This window comes from Ornithorhynchus anatinus, chromosome 4 (assembly GCF_004115215.2).
Source record: "Ornithorhynchus anatinus isolate Pmale09 chromosome 4, mOrnAna1.pri.v4, whole genome shotgun sequence".
NCBI classification, from domain to species: domain Eukaryota; kingdom Metazoa; phylum Chordata; class Mammalia; order Monotremata; family Ornithorhynchidae; genus Ornithorhynchus; species Ornithorhynchus anatinus.
In genome coordinates, this window is record NC_041731.1 from 65,808,154 (window position 1) to 65,828,951 (window position 20,798).

General features: G+C 39.1%; 1 protein-coding gene and 1 non-coding gene across 35 annotated transcripts in view; one reads left to right on the forward strand and one right to left on the reverse strand.

The window, feature by feature from the left end:
* The window catches only part of RIMS2 (regulating synaptic membrane exocytosis 2), a 695,597-nt gene that overhangs the window by 263,105 nt on the left and 411,694 nt on the right, over positions 1–20,798 (forward strand). For 5 of the 34 annotated variants that reach the window (XM_039911835.1, XM_039911833.1, XM_039911834.1 and 2 more), the window contains exon 1: positions 421–1,006. The exons of 23 other annotated variants lie outside the window; for them this stretch is intronic. In XM_039911835.1, coding sequence (XP_039767769.1) covers positions 885–1,006 — 122 coding nt within the window. In that variant the 5' untranslated portion in view covers positions 421–884. Of the gene's footprint in view, positions 1–419; positions 1,007–20,798 lie in introns of those variants that run through there. 6 more of the 34 variants (XM_029062356.2, XM_029062357.2, XM_029062359.2 and 3 more) reach the window with 3 other exon arrangements.
* LOC114811587 lies at positions 19,653–19,790 on the reverse strand. The gene has a single exon (XR_003759283.1). It is a non-coding gene; the product is annotated as a small nucleolar RNA SNORA7 (small nucleolar RNA).

A 20,798-nucleotide genomic window follows, 5' to 3' on the forward strand; every position in this document is an offset into this window, starting at 1 on the left:
CTTCCCCTGTGTTTAGAACAGTGCTTGACACATTGTAAGTGCTTAACAAATACCACAACAGATACTCCAATTATTAGATGGATATCTATTCCTTTCTTTGCCTTCTCCCTTTGTAGCCTGCCCCTGTGTTTTAGCACCCAGATGGTCTGAAACTTATTTTTTCGGTCCACCTGATTTGATTTAATATAAGCCCATTTCCTCTTGTTGGGTCCTCATAGAAAAAACCTGGCTAAACCAGATGATCTTTTCAGATCCCTTGCCCTCTTGCGATTCAGTGATAAGATGAATACCGCGACCCTGTTTTTAGTGAGGTCTCTTGGTCCTTATGCAGTTGGCTTCCCGTTAGACCTATATATATGGATACTGGCGCTATTCATTTTTACAGGGGAAGCTAGAGGGGAAGGGAAGATGCAGAATTCCTCCTCCTCCTCCTCCTCCTCTTCGTTTGTTGTATCGGAAAGGGGATGCCTTGTCCTCAATTTTGACTTCTGAGATTTTATTGCTGGCAGCCAGATGTGCTGAAAATCCTGACGACAGCAGCTATTCACTGTGTGTTTTTAATAGGCTTAGAGAAATATGAGTAGAGTCCATGAAAGCGGCTCGGCTTCACACTTCATCTGGGAATGCCCCAAAAGCTTACTGCTGTTTAGAATTCTTGCTACAGTCAGGAGAAAGCTGCACGAGTACTAAATCTTCTACGACTGAATTAGAAGAAGAATGACTGTTCCATTAACTCTCAACCCCTGCTCATTCAAGCCCAGTTTTTACAGAGATCAGGAGAAATATGGAACTTGATTGGCATGTTTTTGTTTGAGGGTGCCTGCAAAATAGATGATTTTAAAGACAGGTGAGAAAGAAAAAGAGAAGGAAAAACAGAAAGAAAAATGCAATTTGAGACATTGCGCCAGGTCTGCAATTCCGTTTTATCTCATTTTCATGGGGTTTTCTCATCCCCACCAAATATTTTACAAAATGAGCTTTTTGGACAAACTCTGAACAATACGCGGTGAGTAGAAACAAATCTATCTTTTCATTTACATCTTAAAAATAACTGCAGTGATGTGTCTGTTTCCAAGTGGAGTTTCTGTAATGAGGCTTTCAGGATTAGGCATTCAATGAGATTGTAAAAAGGTCTTTTTCACCACAAAATATAGAACCTCGTAGCTACTCTTTAGATTAAATTGGATTTATGGGAATAAAATGACCATGCCCTAAAATGTAAAGGATATTTGAATGATGGATATATATATATATTCCCATACATATGGTTTTATATATATTTATGGATTAAATCTTGAATATGGTACAATTATCAGGTGGCTTGATGAGCTGAGATGTTATTTACAAAGAAATTCAATTTAATATGCTTAAGGAAATGATTTCCATGTGGTTGTGGCGGTGAAAGGATTAAATGTACCAGGACAGAACTGTACCATAAGCAATTTGCTGGAAGATGAGAATTAAGCATAATGCATGCTCTTTGCAAAACATACAGAAGACATTTTCTAATTCAAAGGCTTATTTCATATGTAGTGCAGTTCGATGTTTTTTTTTAACTCATTATATTGCTGATGTTTTTCAGTACATAGGCCAGTTTTGAAGGATGTATTGTTACAAATACTGCTTTTTCAGTTTTATTTGTGTTTATTTTTTAAGGCGGAGGTTGTTGAAGAGCAGGTGGTCTTGATTGGGGGGGGTTGCTTTTGCTTAGAATAATAGCATATTAGTAATTTCTTTGATACAAGACATTCTAGCAACAAAAGCAGCATTATTAGATTTTTTTCTTTTTTAAACTTTTTTTTTAATGGCAAAGCTTACCAAAATCCTGATTCTGGTTACATTTTGTCTGTAGAGATGGAGAAAAACAGGGTAGTGGATGATAATAGTGGCTTGATACATTCTGGAAATAGAAGGGGAAACTAATAGTGACCAGAATAATGAACACTTAAGCCCTTCTTTTTTCACAATTTAAATAAATGTGGCAAAAAGCCACTATAAGGCAATTAATCTCTTATGCTCTCTATAACATTTGCATTTTAAAAGTCATTGATAGTTTTAGTGATTTTTCTATAACTAATGTAGGTTGATTTAACTTTTTTTAAATGAGTTCTGTTATGTTAATATGTAGGCATCCTCCTTTTTAATTCAGGGCCAGTGCAAAGCATGTTACTATGTACAAATTAGTACATTCTACAAAAATACAATGGGTTTTTCAATTTTAAGGTTTGGTTCTTTATGTACTGTTGCAGCTCAATTATCTTGAACAGCATAAAACAAGTCATTGTTTTGCGTTATAAATCATATTTAGTATGATCCAACTCCAAAACATTTTGAGATCTGCACTTGCTACATCTCAGAATTATATTCAACCTCTTTGCACCTATTTCTGAGTGTTTTCCATCTCCTGTTGCAAAGACCAGAATAAATACTGTTGAAAAGAAATTGGTGAACCATGTGTGGGTGTGTGTGGTTGGGAAGAAGAAGAGAGAGAGAGTAGGGGAGGGGTGGAGGGAGAGTGATAAGAATGTCCACGTAGCTCCAGTAAGGTCTATAGAAATATTTATTTTTAGGTAAAATTGAGGCATATTTATTCTGGGGGAAGAATGATAAAAAATGCTTACCAAGAAGGAAATAAGTTTCAATGCTCATATTGTTAATTTTAGGATGAAGAGTAATTTGGACTTTGAAAGGATTGACTGAATTTGGGCAGTTTGCTGTATATTTGCTTTTGGATTTTTTTTAAATTATTGTAGTAAACATAATATTGAAGCTCCTCTAAGAAAAATACCAGAGTTCTAAAATTTGTTACCATAATATTTGAATATAAAATTGCCTCAGTTGTTAAGTTGTTTCAGGCCTCCATGTATAGCCTTCTCTTTTTCCCTTATTTTAATTTTCTTGAGTTAGATTTCACTGAAGTCATTTAATTTACACTAGAAAAATGAAAGAGAGTGATTTTAAATGAAGCAATTTTCCAGCTCTCTAACTCTATTTCCATTTCTAATTTTTTTTTTTTACTGTAGTCCTTCAAATCTCTTCCTAAAATGTGGGCTAAGTTTGTTGCTAAGGCCTTTAACTAACTTTGCTAAGGCCCTTGCAAAACCAAATGTACCCATTTGACTAATCCCTATTTTAGCAGCATACATAATGGCAAAAGAAAGGATTCAAGGCTTACTAGATGGAAGTTTATTCATTCATTCATTCAGTAGTATTTATTGAGCGCTTACTATGTGCAGAGCACTGTACTAAGCGCTTGGGATGAACAAGTCGGCAACAGATAGAGACAGTCCCTGCCGTTTGACGGGTTTATAGTCTATTGATTTATTGATTGTTGCTTTGTGATTAGAATACAATGGTTGTGTCAATGAAAAGAGAACACAGGAGGAAATTTTTCTACCAAAAAATTAAAAGTAGGATGACCATTTACAAAATATTGTATTTTTTGATTACTGGTAAATGTCAGTGGTTAGTATATAGTAGTGAAATAGATATAATGAAGTCATATGAATATCTACAGAAAGGAAAGTATAAATAATATCTTAAAGGAAGATGTGATCCTCCCAACTTTTTTCTTAGTATTATTGGTTGAGCTGAATTAATAGTTTTGATTGAAGCTTTGAGGAGTGAAGATTGAGCATCTAACTTTCTGAGTATGAATTTGTACAATCTTTGTCTCTGGAAAGTAGGGTTGTCATATTATTGTTCTTGTTGCTTGGTTAATTTTATTGTAACACTGCTGTCCTATCTAGGCAGATAGATAAGTAGAATTTTAAATTTATATACCTTAAATGTATTTCCTCGCTGAATTACTTTCCTTCTGAGATGCGATGGCTGAAAGGGTATCCCTTGATGTATCTACTCTGGGCAAAATTGCATGAAGAAATTATTCTTTCCTGCGGTTATCACATTTGGATTTTCAGGAGCAATGAATTTCACATTCAAAGGGCCATTGTCTCAGCATGTACTGTGACCAATTTATTGTCTCAAGGTTGATTGAATTATTTGTTAATGTGATCTAAAATGATAGATGAATGGAGCAAGAGCTCATTTCTCAGGTATGCTAGCCTTCCTCCATGGCTTCTATTTCTCCAGATAAGGAACTCTGCTCAGTTTAGCTTCCACTAGCTCTTAAGAGAGAAGGTCAGTTGCCTTTACTGAAATTATGGTCTTGGATTAAAACCAGATTTTGAAGGGAACAAAATGTGAATCATACAGCAGTCCATTTTAAAGGTAACCTCACTGCCATTTCCAGTGGGTATAGTGCTTAGTATAGTGCTTTGCACACAATAATTATGATGGAATTTCCAAATTGAGCCGGCCAAGGAAGCAAGAATTTTGAATGTACTAGCAATAACAAATTCCTCTTCATGGTAGAACGTGGGCTTCCTAATCTGGGTTTCTAGGCCATATTGTCATCAAACCCCTGAAATGAACTTTTTAATGAAAATTACTAGATTACTTGTGGTGTTAGCAATTCATTGATTACTCCTCTATTATGCCAGTTACATACTATCCTTTGATTCATGTAGTGAAGGGTACCATGATTAATAATAATAATTTTGATATTTAAGTGCTTACTATGTGCCAAGCACTGTTGTAAGCACTGGGTAGGTACAAGGTAATCAGGTTGTCCCACGTGGGGCTCACAGTCTTAATCCCCATTTTCCAGATGAGGTAACTGGGGCACAGAGAAATTTAGTGACTTGCCCAAAGTCACACAGGTGATAAGTGGCAGATCGGGATTAGAATCCACAACCTCTGACTCCTAAGCCCGTGCTCTTTCCACTGAGCCACGCTGATACAATTTTAACACATATTAGAACAAAGATGAATGAACTATCATGTTTCCTGCTTTCAAACTGTAGTTGAAGTTGAAAGCATCCCTCCTAAAAAACCTAATTAATACCTATCATTTTTTAGAATTAATTGTTTCACCATAATCAAGTGCTGGTTTAATTTGAAATGTATATTATAAGGGATTGCATTATTTTTAGCTTGCAAACTCATTTAACAAATAAAATAATTTCAATAGGCCATCTAATTGTTTAAGATTTCAGGTAAAATGTTTAAAATTACAAGAACACATAGAATTTCTTGCTTATTTTATATTTAGAAACAAATATTGCTTCTGATGGCACTTGATTTTAGTATTTCTAGAGACTTTTTTTAAACCTGTAAATTTTGAATGAACATATCATTAAGCATTTCTTTTTTGACATGAGAATGAAATGAACTGACACTAACAGGGCCTAACGAAGCCATCCAGTTTTTCTATTTGCTATTTCCATTAATAAAACTTTTCTGAGGTCAAAAAAATGGCACTTTCCTCCCACTCAGCTGTCTTTGAGTTACCAGATATTTATAGGCAAATTTACTGAGCAGTTGACCACACAGAGCATAAGACAACCTATATTTGCTTTCCAGAAGAGAGAGGAAAGGAAGACCTATTTTTTTCTTCATATGTGCAACAAAAATATTTTAGGCTTTGAAAATATGAAGAATTCTCATTCAAGGAGTGAGATTTTTCTAAATCTGTAGATGAAGTTCATACCCAGTATATATTTATGGTTTTGATAAATGAATGAGGAACTAAATGGAAAGTTGTTTCATCTACTACTTTTGAAGCAGCATGGCCTAGTGGGTAACCCTGCCACTTGCCTGCTATGGGACCTTGGACAATCAATTAACTTCTCTTGTGCTTCCGTGTCCTCATCTGTAAAATGAGAATTCAAAACCTACTAACAATCCCTCCCCCTCAGACTGTGAGTCCCTCCCCCTTAATAATAATAATAATAATAATTGTGGTTTTGTTAAGTACTTACTATATATATATATGTTTTATGTTCTAGGCACTGTACTAAGCCCTGGAGTGGATACAAGCAAATAGGGTTGGACACAGTCCCTGTCCCACATGGGGGTCACAGTCTCAATCCCCATTTTCAGATGAGGTCACCGAGGCCCAGAGAAGTGAAGTGACTTGCCTAAGGTTACACAGCAGACAAGTGGCAGAGTCGAGATTAGAGCCCGTAACTTGATTCCCAGGCCTATGCTCTATCCACTATACCATACTGTGAGTCCCTGTGAGGGACTATGTCTGATCTGATGGTATCAAATCCATCCCAGTACTTGGCACAAACCTGGCACACAGCGAATGCTTTATAAATGCCACAGTTTTTGTGATCATTATTGCTTGTACAATTTTTTCCCAGCATAAGATTATGAAAAAAATCCAAAATATTTTAGGCTGGAAATGGGAGCAGATGATTTCAGAATATTTAAAAATATTTGTCTCCAAGAAGAATTTTGGCAACACATCTTCTCTTCTTAGTGTTATATACTACCTTGTTTTTGAATGAAGGTTTTATGTGGTTTCTAGGATTAATGATCGAGATTTTAATCGTTCATCATAGTATTCAAAATGAATTTTTTTTACTGCATTTGTTAAGTGCTTACTATGTATCGAACACTATTCCAAGCCCTGGAATAGGTACAAGTTAATCAGTCAGACCCAATTCCTGTCCCACATGGGACTCACAGTCTAGGGAGGAGAGAGAACACATATTTAATCCCCATTTTACAGTTAAGGGAAGTGAGACACAGGAAAGTTAAGTGACTTGCCCAAAGTCACACAGCAAGCAACTGGCAGAGCTGGGATTAGAACCCAGGATGTTTGTTAGTAGCAGCATGGCCTGGGAACAGAGCATGGGACTGGGAGACAATTTGACAACTGACACTCTTCATTTTGACATTGAAAGAACAGCATGGGTTATTTTCTTGGCGGTGTGAGTGCAGTATGCACAGTATGGGTTCTTTGGACTTGGTTTGAACACAACAGCATTGACTTTCCATGTGATCTAACTCTTAATGACAGAGGGCATAACTATGGCCTGTAGTCTTAGCGATAAGGAAATTATTTTTATAATATCAGAAGTGGGAGAATTATTCTCACAGTGAAGCTATGGTTAGTGTAGAAATTTAAATAAATTATATTTACTTTAAGCTCTTAATTCTAATATTGTTATATTATCCTTTTAATTTCAAGTGATTTTAATAGCCTGACAAATGTAAAAGATTATATCAGATTAGCTTAATCTGATACAGAAACTGTAGGGTTTGAGGCAAAATTTGCTTACAGAACTATTGCTTGTGAAAAAGCAAATCCTTTAGCTGATTGACAAAAATATTTAAAATTCAATTTTAATTATGTTTTTATTCTCCTCTCAGGCTTTTCATATAGCATTTTAGGTATAAGAAGGACTTATTTTTAAATAACAGTTGCAGGACAACAAAGCAATCTTATTCTGTGCCCTGGGATAGACAGTATTTTTCATGCTTTCTTGTGGCTCGAGGTGTGAGTCAAACTAAAGTGTATGAATTCAGAACGTGGACTTAAGAGCAAAATGATGGCTGAGAAATGTTGAAATCTTCAGCTGGTTTGCAAATTTATAGAAAACTATTCAAACCCTTTACTTGTTTGGGTACACATATGAAAATATAACTGGAAAGGAAGGGGCAAGACCAAAAGATGAAGAGGGGAAGAATAGGAGCAGGAGGGAGAGAGAAAATAAATGTGAACATATATCTGAACTGAGCTTATGAGTTTGAAGAGAGGCTTACTGAAGGAGAGATTTTATCTGAGTGTCGAAGAGTGACTGATGAGGGATCAGCAATCCTTTCTGCATCAAATGTATCTGTTTAGATTGTCCTTCACTGTGCAAAAGCATTTGTTACCTGCACTGCCGGGCACTATTTTGGTTTGTTTTCTTGATGTCGTGATCTACACTGTGTTTCTGTTCTCCATTGCTGCACGTCGGATTGGCCTGTTTTCTCCTGCTGATTCCCAGCCATTTCCCAGAGAAGCAGCTTGATAGAGCACCAGCCTGGGAGTCAGAAGGACCTGGCTGCTAATCTTGGCTCCTCCACTTGTCTGCTGTGTGACCTTGGACAATTTATGTCACTTCACTGTGCCTCAGTTCCCTCATCTGTAAAATGGGGATTATGATCTGTGAGCTGGTTGTGGGCAGGGAATGTGCCTGTTTATTGTTGTATTGTACTTTCCCAAGTGCTTAGTACAGTGCTGTCCACACAGTAAGCGCTCAATAAATATGAATGAATGAATGATTATGAGCCCCATGTAGGCCATGGACTGTGTGCAACCTGATCAGCTTGTATCTACCCCAGTGCTTAGTACAGTTCTTGGAGAAACAGTAAGCACTTAACAAATACCATTAAAAAAAGGACATTTGATCTAATAGTGGTAATGCCACAAGGAATGGATGACAAATGGTGCCACCATTCCTCCCCAGTTAAGAGACTGTCACAGCCCACAAAAGGAGGCGGTGGAAACTAGGCTGCTGGAATCAAGCCTGGCAGTGCCTTTTCCTGGACTTCTAGCCAAATGAGGGAAAACAGAAAGGGGCAGAAGATGGCAGTCCTGCCTCTGCAAAGATCTCTGCCAGCAGTTCACCAGTAGTGTTGACTTGTTTACAGGCAGCAGGGACACTGAGGACACTGGTGGCTTAGGCACCCCTTGCCCCCACATAGCAAAGCTCAACATTCTCTGAGCAAGAGCTGAGAGTGGCATGGAGCTCCAAATCACTTGACGCTCCTTGCTAAGACACCCTAATTCTTGGGAAGCTTGAAGTCCATAGATTAATGCCCCAGTATAGTGTGACTCTCTACAAGCAAATAATGATTCACACAGAAGAGAGTCGGAAAAAGGGGGAAGGTTCAAAACTAAACCAAACACTGAGGTAGATACAAAATAATGAAGTCATACACAGTCCCCGTCCCATTTGGGAAAAACTAGTGGGATTTAGCGACAAACTGAATGTGAGAGTTGAAGGACAGCAAGGAATCAGGGATAATGCCAGAGTTGGGCAATTTGCGGGACAGGGAGGATACTGGTGTTGCTAACTATGATGGGAAAATCTAGGAGGTGAGATGGGTGTGAGAGGGAAAATTGATTCAGCTTAGACTTACTGAGTTTAAGGTAGGGGTAGGACATTCATAGGGAGATGTAATGGAGGCAAGAAGAATTCCAAGATGGCAGTAGAGGTAAAAGGTAAAATTTGGGAATCACTAACAGATAAGTTTGATAACTAAAGCCATGGTTATTGATCAGCTCAGTAAAGGAGAGTAAAGTGAGAAGATTAAATCTGGGAAGACCCAGTACAGAGCACTGAGGGGCACTCTTATTCCGGGAATGAGAGATAGCCAAACAATAAGCAAAAGAAACTGGGATAGATCAGATGGAAAGGGCAAGCCAAGAGGAAACTGTTTCAGAAACAACTAAGGTTGGTTAGTGTTTGTAGGAGAAGGGAATGATTGAGTGTTGAAGGTGACCAAGATGTCAAGGAGGATTAGGCTTGGATAGAGCCCATTAGATTTGGCAAGACAGAGGTCACTAGTGGAGTGTGCAGGGGGTGGTGCCCAAAATGTAATTTGTCAAGAAGAGTTGGGGGAGAAGTGGAGGCAATTGGTTTATAGAACCATTTAGAGGAGTTTGGATAGGAACATGGAGTTGGTCTATAGTCTTGAGTAAAATAGGATCCAGATAAGTATTTTTAAGTAACAAAGGGGACCTGGGTATATTCAAAGGCAGAGGGGAAGGTGCCATCAGAAGCTGACCTTATCCCCCTCTCACCTCCTTAAAGCATGTACTCCTACTATCCTTCTTTCATTGCTCTCAAATAAATGTTTAGGTCAATGTTTAGGTCCTTCTGACACCTCTTTCTTTTCCCCCTTCAGACATTCTCAAGCCTTTACTGCACTCTCCAGATACTTCCTCATATCCCTGATCCCTATTCTTTTCTAGTCTCTTCAGATGTACATATCTGTGGTCTTTATTTCCTTTCCAGCAGTTGTCTTTTTGATTCACTTCACTGAAGTTTCCAATTGGCTCACTCCACCAAAACAGCTTTCTCTGTGGCCTCCTTATAGCCAAATCCAGTACTGTCCTAGACGTCCTTGAGCTCTAACACCCTTGCCATGGTAGACCTCTCCTTTCTCCTTGAAATACCATTTGGCTTTAGTTTCTCTGACATAATATCAAGTAGATTTTCTTCCTACTCCTCTGGCAGCTCCCCCTCTATTTTATTCACTGGCTTAATCAATCTGTAGTATTTATGGAGCCTAAAAAATATTCAGACCATTGTTTCTCCACTCTTTAAACACTGCCAGTGTTGCCCATCCATTTCTGCATTAAACGGAAACTCCTTACCCTTGGCTTTAAATCACTCAATTACTTTTACCCCCTCCTAATTTATCTCGCTGATTTTCTACTTCAACCCAGCCTCCACACTTCACTCTTCTAATGCCAACCTACTCACTGTACTTTGATCTCATCTATCTCGCCACTGACCTCTCACCCATTTCCTGCCTCTGGCCTGGAATGCCCTCCCTCTTCATAGCCAACAGACAATTGGACAGTTACTCCCTCCCCACATTTTAAAGGCATATTGAAGGCACATCTCCACCAAGAGACCTTCCCTGAATAAACCTTCATTTCCTTTTCTTCTTCTCCTTCTGCATCTCCATGACTTGCTCCCTTTTTTCATCCCCCCTCCTAGCCCCACAGCACTTATTGCATACCCACAATTTATATTAATGTCTTTCTTCCCCTCTGGATTATAAACTCATTGTGGGCAGGGAATTGTCTGTTGTACTCTCACAAGTGCTTAGTACAGTGCTCTGCACACAGTAAGCACTCAATAAATATGATTGATTGCAGGGTCCAGGCTAATAGCTTGGTGCAGTTCAGTAGAAATAGTAGTTATGATCCCTGCCCTCAAGAATCCTTACAATTCAGCGGTGGAAGTAAACATTGAAGTAAATTGCAGATGGAAGTAATAGATTGTGTAAGAGATGAACATGAGTGCCCTGGGGGGATTGTGAGTGTTTATGTTGCTTAAGTGGCACACAAGGGCTGAAATGGAAATTGGGAATTAAAAAGTGAGGAGATTAAAGATTAATCAGGGAAGGCTTCCTAGAGGAGATGTGATATTTGAAGATGGAAAGAGTGTGGTTTGTTGCATATGGAAGAGGAAAGAGTTCCAGGCAGGGAGAAGGGCATGAACAGGAGATTTGTGGTGAGGTAGAGAATGAGGCCCACTGAGTACCTTATAGTCTAGAGGGGAAGAGAGACATTAATATGAATAAATAAATTGTGGATATGTAATAAGTGCCGTGGGGCTGGGAGAGGGGATGAAAAAAGTCATGGCAATACTGAAGGAGTAGAAGACAGGAACAAAGAGGGCAATCTAGGATATTGTGGAAAAGTAGCAGGGAGATAGCTGATGGAGTGCCTTAAAACCAGTGGTCAGGATTTTCGTCTGATGTGGAAAAGTCTGAGAAATGATTGAAGTTCTTGAGGAGTGGGGAGATGTGAGCAATTTTTTAACAGTGTTTGTTAAGCTCTTCCTATGTGTCAAGCACTGTTCTAAGTGCTGTGGTAGATTTACAGTAATCAGGTTGGATACAGTCCCTGTACCATATGGGGTTCACAGTCTTAATTCCCATTTTGCAGATGAGGCACAGAAAAGTGAAGTAACTTGTCTAAGGTCACAGAGCAGGCAAGTGGCAGAGCTGGGATTAGAATCCAGGTCCTCTGACTCATAGGCCCATGCTCTTTCCACTAGTCCATGTTGTAGAACAAAGTTTGAGGAAAAATGTTCTAGACGTCAGGCTCCCCTGGAAAGAGCAGAGATCAGACACAGGAAATTCAGCAAGGAGGTATATGGCAAGTGCCTGGACCAGCAAGGACACTGTTTAAATGGATCATGGAAGTGGTTTGGAAGGAAGAATCATCAGGATTTGGGGACAGACTAAATTGGGGGATGAAAGAGAAGGATGATTCTAAATTTGTGGTCCAAGGATAGGGGAAGGATCATGGTAGAGACTGTGATGGGAAAGTTGGAGGAGAGGATTTAGGATGTTTTGAGCTTGAGGTCAAAATAGGAATATCCATAATAATATAATCATTGATATTTGTTTGGCCTTAACTGTGTTTCAAACACTGTACTAAGTGCAGGGGTAAATACAAGTGAAACAGGTCAGACACAGTCCCTGACCCACATGGGATACACAGTCTGAATAGGAGGGAGATTAGGAGTTGAGTTCCTATTTTATCATTGAGAAAAGTGAGGCACAGAAAGGTTAAATGACTTGCCCACGGTCAAACAGTTAGCAAGCGGTGGAGCTGGGGTTATAACCCAGTTCCTGACTCCCAGGCCCATATTCATTCCACCAGGCCACACTGCCACGTGCTGCCTCCCACAGCTAATCCTCCAGACCACAGCCTTCCCCACATTCAAAGTCCTCTCTAAATCAATGCTTAGTACAGTGCTCTGCTCATAGTAAGTGCTCAATAAATGATAATAATTATGGTATTTGTTAAGCATTTATTACGTGCCAGGCACTCTTGTAAGTGCTGGGGTGGTTACAAGGAAATAGACTTGGATACAGTCCCTGTCCAATGTGGGGCTCACAATCTCAATTCCCATTTTACAGATGTGATAACTGAGTCCAGAGAAGTGAAATGACTTTCCCAAGGTCACACAGTAGACATAACACTGATTGACTGATGTCTATCTACTTGTTTTGTAGTCTGTCTCCCCCTTCTAGACTATGAGCCTGTTGTTGGATAGGGATTGTCTCTGTTGCCAAATTGTATTTTCCAAGCACTTAGTACAGTGCTCTGCACACAGTAAATGCTCAATAAATACGATTAAATGAATGAACCTTCTCCAGCTGGCCTTTCCCAATTAACTGCCAATACTGTGAATTACACCAACCCATCAGCCACCTCCAGCATTTTTTTTAATTTATCTCACCTTCCCTCAGCATTCATGTATTTATGTATCACTGACTGTAGAGTGAATTTGTGTTCTGTTTCACCCTACTTGGAAATATTTTTATGTCTGCCTCACTTAGAGTACCATCTCCTTGTGGGCAGGGAATGTGTATTGTACTTCTGCTGTATTGACCTAAACATTTAGTATAATATATTGTCCCCAGTGGATACTCAAAAAATATCATTACCTACCTATCTCCCTAGGGAGGGAGAAGGGTGGGTCCATGTGTTTTTTAGGTTGTGCAGAGTACTATAATAAGCACTTGGGAAAGTAGATGCAGCAGTAAAGAGAGATAAGCCCTGCCCACAACGAGCTCACAGTCTAGAATCTCGATTTCTAAGCTTTGTTCTATTCTAGAGAAGCATCTAGAAAAGCTTCTCTATCTAGAGAAGCAGTGTGGCTTAGAGGAAAGAGCACGGGCTTGGGAGTCAGAGGTTGTGGGTTCTCGTCTCATCTCTGCCACTTATCAGCTGTGTGACTTGGGGCAAGTCACTTAACTTCACTGTGCCTCAGATACCTCATCTGCAAAATGGGGATTAAGACTGTGAGCCTCATATGGGATAACTTGATTACCCTATATCTACCCCAGTGCTTAGAACAGTGCTCTGCACATCGGAAGTGCTTAACAAATACCATTATTATTATTATTATAGATGTTTGGCTGGGGATTCCAGTCTTGATCAACCCAGCCTCTAAAATTACCTGAGAGATTTTAAGCAAAACTTGAAAAAGATCACAAATTAGAATTTTCAGGCCTAAGGGCTCCCCACATTGCTTTTGTCCATATTTGTAATTTATTTATTCATGTTATTCATTCAATAGTATTTATTGAGTGCTTACTATGTGCAGAGCACTGTACTAAGCGCTTGGAATGTGCAAATTGGTAACAGATAGAGACAGTCCCTGCCCTTACAGTCTAATCGGGGGAGACAGACAAGAACAATGGCAATAAATAGAATCAAGGGGAAGAACATCTCATTAAAACAGTAGCAAATAAATAGAATCAAGGTGATGTACATCTCATTAACAAAATAAATAGGGTAATAAAGATATATACAGTTGAGCGGACGAGTACAGTGCTGAGGGAATGGGACGGGAAAGGGGGAGGAGCAGAGGGAAAAGGGGAGAAGAGGGTTTAGCTACGGAGAGGTGAAGGGGGGTGGTAGAGGGAGCAGAGGGAAAAGGGGAGCTCAGTCTGGGAAGGCCTCGGTTAATGTCCATCACCCCCTCTAGACCGTAAGCTCCTTGTGGGCAGGGAATGTGTCTGTTATACTGTTATATTGTGCTCTCCCAAGCATTTAGTACAGTGCTCTGCACACTGTAAGCACAAAATAAATATGATTTATTGATTGAAAACTTCCCACCCTCTCTAACTCCATCCCATAATACCCCTTTAAATCCCCAGTCTCTTTTCCACTCCCATATTCAGAGGAAGAGTTTGTACCTATCATATCAGTTAATCAGTTATATTTTTTGAGAGCTTACTGTGTGCACAGTATTGTACTAAGCACTTGGGGCAATACGATATAACAGCTTTGGTAAACGTATTTCCTACCCACAAGGAGTTTACAGTCTAAAGGGAGCTTTCTTTGCAGCCATGGAGATATTTTCACAAATTGCCATTTATGCTCTTTTCCTTTAGAATATGCCTGTCATGTTTTCCATGGAGGTGAGATGTGCTGCAGACTCAATCAATCAGTTGTAATTAATGAGCACTTACTGTATGCAGAGTCTGTAATAATAATAATAATGGTATTTGTTAAGTGCTTACTATGTGCCAAGCACTGTTCTAAGTGCTGGGCTAGATACAAGTTAATCAGGTTGTCTCATGTGGAGCTCACAGTCTTACTCCCCATTTTACAGATGAGGTAACTGAGGCACAGAGAAGTGATATGTCTTGCCCAAGGTCACACAGCAGACAAGTGGCAGAGCTGGGATTAGAACTGACGTCCTCTGACTCCCAAGCCTGGGCTCTTTCCACTAAGCCATGCTGCTCCTCAACTAAGCCCTTGGGAGAGTACAATATATCAGAGTTGATAGATGTTCCCTGTTTACAAGGAGCTTACAGTCTAGAGGGGGAGCCAGACATTCAAACAAATTACAGATAGATATGTAAGTGCTGTGGGGTGAATGAAGGGTACAAATCCAAGTGCAAGGGTGATGTGGAAGGGAGAAAAAGTAGGGGAAATGAGGGTTCTTTGAGGAGATGTAATTTCAGTAAGACTTTGAAGGTGGGGAGTCTATCGGATTTGAAGGGGGTAGGAGATCTAGGCCTTGGCAGGATAACCTGGAAATAAAGGGCACAGGGCAATTTTACTTTTCCTCCATAAATTCGCTACTTCTATACCAGCAGAGCACTGCCTTTTCTGCCTAATCTGGAAGAAATAACCCTGGCTCTACTCTTTTTATTCTCCCTTGCCCGCGGTTGGAGAAGCATATTAAGGCTCAGAGACCAGTTGATTTATGCCATTCAAAAGCCATTTTGGGGATTGGAATATGGAACAATGCTAACGCCTCATAGTTGGACATGCTGTGCCTCTTTCCTCACAGGGAAAAAAGACGATTGGTTACTGCGCTCTGTTTCGGCAGGGCCTGGCTTTCTCGATGGATTCCACCTACACAGTTGTGGATGACGATCCCATTTTTATCTCCAGAGGAGATGATTCCCCAATCTAGACATTCTTTCTTACGTGACCTGAATAACTCATGTTGCAGTTTAAACACATTTCCTTTTTGCAATGTTCAGGGTTCCAGGAAAGAACTAACCAGGGCTAGGTATAATGGAAGATTTCCTGGTGATTTCTGTATGCTCTTCACTTATTTTTATAATGCATGCTATCATAATGGTATTTTGCATTGTCTTTCAAATAATAAAGGTACACTGATGCTTCGTGACTTCTGCTCACCCCTAAATCCTTTTCTTTTATATTCCTATATGGACAGTTATAACCTAGCTCAAGCTATTTGTTTTTCTTTCCTCAGTGTAGCCCTCTGTACCCCTTCCTACAGATTCAAATTATTCTACTTTTGTCCTAGTTTATCCTGATCCCAGATCAATCAGTAAAATTTAAGTGCCTACAGTATGCAGAGCCCTGAGCTAAGAGCTTGAAAGAGTGCACCAGAATTATAATACATGATCCCTCAACTAAAGGAGCTTGAAAACTAGAGGGGGAGACATATACTTAAAACATTACAGATAGGAAGTAATAGGGTACATTAGATATGTACATAAGTGGTATGGGGGGTTGTGAGTATTTCCTGCTTGCTATTCTCTAACCCCAAACTGAAAGTTGCCTAAACCAGACTGCTCTTAGTTAACTCTAACCCTGCAGTGGAATTAATGAAAACTTATGACTCTACATGAACACAATGAGGAAGGGATTGTCTCTCAAATAATGGTCTCTTCAACCACACTCAAAGGCATAGGAAGGATCTCAGTTTTTCGTTTGGCCATATTTATTGAGTGCTTACTGTGTGCAGGGCACTGTACTAAGTGCTTGGAAAGTACAATTTGTAGTTATATCTTCGAAAATGAAACATAGCTCTTGATAAATTTAGACTAAACATTACCGTCCTCATCAGTGACATTTATCAAACACCTCCTGAGGGTGAATCTATCAATCAATTGTATTTATTGATGTTTGCAGAGTATTGCATAACTGTTCGGGAGAGTACGGTGTAAGAGAATTGGTAGACACGTTCCCTGTTGACAACATGAAGGACTCTACTATGAGCTTGTGAGAGTTCAGCAGAATCAAGATAATGGTATTTGTTAAGTGCTTGATGCAATATAATCAGATTGCACATAGTCCCTGTTTCACATAGGGCTCACCGTCTAAGGAAGAGGGAGTAGGATTTAATTCTCATTTTACAGATGAGGAAACGGAGGTACAGAGAAGTGACTTGCTCAAAGTCATACAGTAGACAAATAGAGTTAGGATTAGAACCCAGGTCTTCTGACTCTCAGGCCAATGCTCTTTCCTTTAGGCTGTGCTGCTTCTCATACATATTTACTGCCTTTAGGGAGTTTACAAACCAATGGAGTGAATACAAAGACAAAAATTATTTATAAATAATGGGAGCAGACAGAAAGAGTGAGGTCTAAAGTCTAAATAATAACTATGGTAATTTTAAGGGCTTGTGTCAAGCACTGTACTAAGCATTAGTGCAGATACAAGATAATCTGGTCCCACATGGGGCTTACAGTCCAAGTAATACGGCCTAGTAGAAAGATCATGGGCTTGGGAGTCAGAGGACTTGGGTTCTAATCCCAGCTGTACCCTAGTTGCTGAGGGAACTTGGGTAAGTCATTTAACTTCTTGGTTCCTCAGTTCCCTCATCAGCAAAATAGGGATTTAATACCAGTTCCCCTTCCTACTTAATAATCCTCCTACTTTATAATAATTATGGTATTTATTAAGCACTTACTAGGTGCCAAGCGCTGTACTAAGCACTGTTGTAGATACAAGATAATTGAGTTGGTTACAGTCGTTGTCCCCCATAGAGCTCACAGTCTTAATCCCTATTTTACAGATGAGGGAACTGAAGCACAAAGAAGTGAAGTGATTTGCACCACACTGCTTCTCTGTTACTACTAAAGTTACTATATTTGAGGGACAATCCTGACATCCTTCTTCTCCCCATTAGAGTATGAGCTCCTTGTTGGTAGGGAATGTTTGAATTTTTTATCATTTTATTTTTTATCATTTATTTTTCATCCTGGGTAGCTAGTACAATGGTGCACCACACCAAATAGACAATAAATCATAAACTTCTACTACTGTTTAATATATATTGGTTGAGTTTGTAGGCCATTGATTAGCAGATTATACTTCCATGTAATGTTCTGAAGCAGTACACAAATTCAATCTCTATTCTATAGAGATTCTATAGAGATTTCTATATTTTGTGGAATGTCCTAGGAGAAGTTTTTTTATGTCCTGGGACAAACTATAGATTTCCTCCATCTCTTGTCACTTCTGCAGAAATCTAAGAGAAGGAAGTAGAGTTGAGTACATCTCTCAGTCCTATCACTAAAACTGACAGATGTGATATGGGAGGTGGCTTTCTTTGCTATCTGTTATGCATAGCTGCCAGGGTCTTTTATGACCTCATATGTTTTCACTTAAAATGGGAACACTGATTACTCTCTTTTCACTATTACATAGCTGGGGAAAAATGTGTCTCCAAAGTAAATATAGACTTATGAAATGCAGTGTGGCCTAGAGGATAGAACATGGGCCTGCAAGTCAGAAAAATCTGAGTTTTAATCCTGGCTCTACCACTTGTCTGCTGTGTGACCTCGGGCAAATCTCTTAACTTCTCTGGGCCTCAAATACCTCACCTGTAAAATGGGGATAAACACTGTGAACCCCATGTAGGATGTGGAGTGGGCTCAACTTTTGGCTAGCTTATATCTACCCCAGGGCTTAGTGTCCTAGTGCCTGGCACATAGTAAGCACTCAACAAATATAATAAAAAATAACAACAAAAAAATCCTGAAAGGTATCATTTCTACTGGATGTGATTACTAAGCATCACTATAAGATTTTGCGCTAGGCTTCCTTAACTTTATTTAATTGGAGCTTCTCATTCTTAAAAATTCCAAACTCACTGAAAATTTGAGGACCAATTGAAATCAGTAGAATTACAGCTATGAAACAAGAGTTAAATATGTGTTTTTGTTAAAAAAAAATCTATATTTCTATTCACTTTAATTTTTCGCTGCATCCATACATTTAGGAAACAGTCTCAATGTACTTGTTTCTCTACCTTTGTTTCTTCTTGGTGTGTATTTATCCTCAAAGGCATGTTACCCTCTACGAGATTATTTAATTTTCTTTGCTGTATGTAGTCTAGCATTGTGCTGAACTGTCCTGAGTGATTGTAGGAGCAAGAGAAAATTAGATTTTACATTACTGACATGAGCATTTAAAATCAGAAATACTATAACTAACATCATCCATTCATTTAGAGTAGTAGATTGGTATTAAAATACCTGGGTTGCTCAAGTGGGAAGAAAATTATAGCCCAGTTTATGAATTATAAACTGTTTCGCTTCTGGACTGAAAGACCCAATGAGGTCAAAAGATGTTGTTCAATGTATTTCTATAGACAGGAATCATGAAGGGAATATTTCTCTGGCTCCAGAGAATAATTTATTTAGAATAATTCTCATGATATCTTAGTACAGTGCCTGGCACATAGTAAGTGCTTAATGAATACCGTAATTATTAATTATTGAAGTGGTCTCTAAGAACAGTTTTCTGGCTTTTCAATCAATCAATGGAATTTATTAAGGTCTTGTCTTATGCCGTCAAGTCGTTTCCGACCCATAGCGCCTCCATGGACACACCTCCCCCAGAATGCCTTGCTCTCCATCTGCAATAATAATAATAATAATGATGTTGGTATTTCTTAAGAACTTACTATGTGCAGAGCACTGTTCTAAGTGCTGGGGTAGATACAGGGTAATCAGGTTGTCCCATGTGAGGCTCACAGTCTTAATCCCCATTTTACAGATGAGGTAACTGAGGCACAGAGAAGTTAAGTGACTTGCCCACAGTCACACAGCTGACAAGTGGCAAAGCCGGGAGTCAAACCCATGACCACTGACTCTCAAGCCTGGGCTCTTTCCACTGAGCCACGCTGCTTCTAATCATTCTGGTAGTGCATCCACAGAGTTTTCTTAGTAAAACTATGGTAGTGGTTTACCATTGCTGCCTTCAGCACAGTAAACCTGAGTCTCCTCAGTCGACTCTCTCCCATACCGCTGCTGCCCAGCATGGATGAGCCTTTATTTGTAGCAGATTGCCTTCCACTCGCTAGCCACTGGCCAAGCTAGGAATGGAATGGGTAGGCCTCTGCTTGATTCTCTCTCCCATAGCCGAGCCTAGAAGAGTACTGGAAACTCTCCAAGTGCAACCCTGAGAGAGGATTAAGCACTTACTCTGTACACAAAACTGTACAATACAGTTGGAAGAGTACAATACAGTAAAGTTGGTCGACATCTTTTTTGCTTACAGATTTTCAGACTAGAAAGAAAGACATGAAAATAAATTATAGATGAGTCATAAACAAAGTTGGGGTGTTCTCGTGGGTCGGGGGGAGAGAATCAAACCCATTGTTATTCATTTCCCTTTACTATTTACTATGAAATGCATAGACACTTCTGTTCTTTCTCACTCTTCCTCAGCAGAATAAAACCGCACTCCTGGGATTTGTCCTTACTTTCAGTGATTAACCTCTAGATTGTTGATGTTTGTGTCTCATTAGAGGAAAAAATACAATTAACCATTGATCAATTGGTCCTAGCAGTAAGCCATTTTAGGGTTACCGAAAATACTGTGCTAAGGCACCTGATTAATAAATTCATAGATGTTTTCACTTTTTGCGAATGACTTGCTGAAAAATCTTGTTCCTTGGGACATTGGCTTGTGTTTATGCATTAACAGGTCAGAACCAAAGTTTCCATAATGTTTTACGTAGTAAATGAGATACCCCGCCTCTAAACTATAAGGTCATTGTGGGCAGGGAATGTCACAGTTTATTGTTGTACTTTCTCAAGGGCATAGTACAGCGCTTTGCACAGAGTAAGTGCTCAATAAATAAGATTGAATGAATGAATGTACTCTATGAAAATCAGAAATAAAATGACATGTTGGCAGGTTAAATTGAGAGTTTTTTTAAGTAGTATGTAGCAAATAACTTGGTAGACTAATCTAGGAATTCAGGAAAAGATATGCAAAAATGAAAAAAAAAATCAACCCAAACAAAAGTCTGTATTTTGTATCATCTAGTTCAGCGTACTTTAAAAAATAAGCAATATCCAAACACATTGTAGGATAAAGTAACTCAGACACCTTTTTGAGTTACTTAGATTAAGACTTTGTTGTGGCACATTATTGGAATTACCTAATTGTTTAGAAACAAATTTCAAGGAGT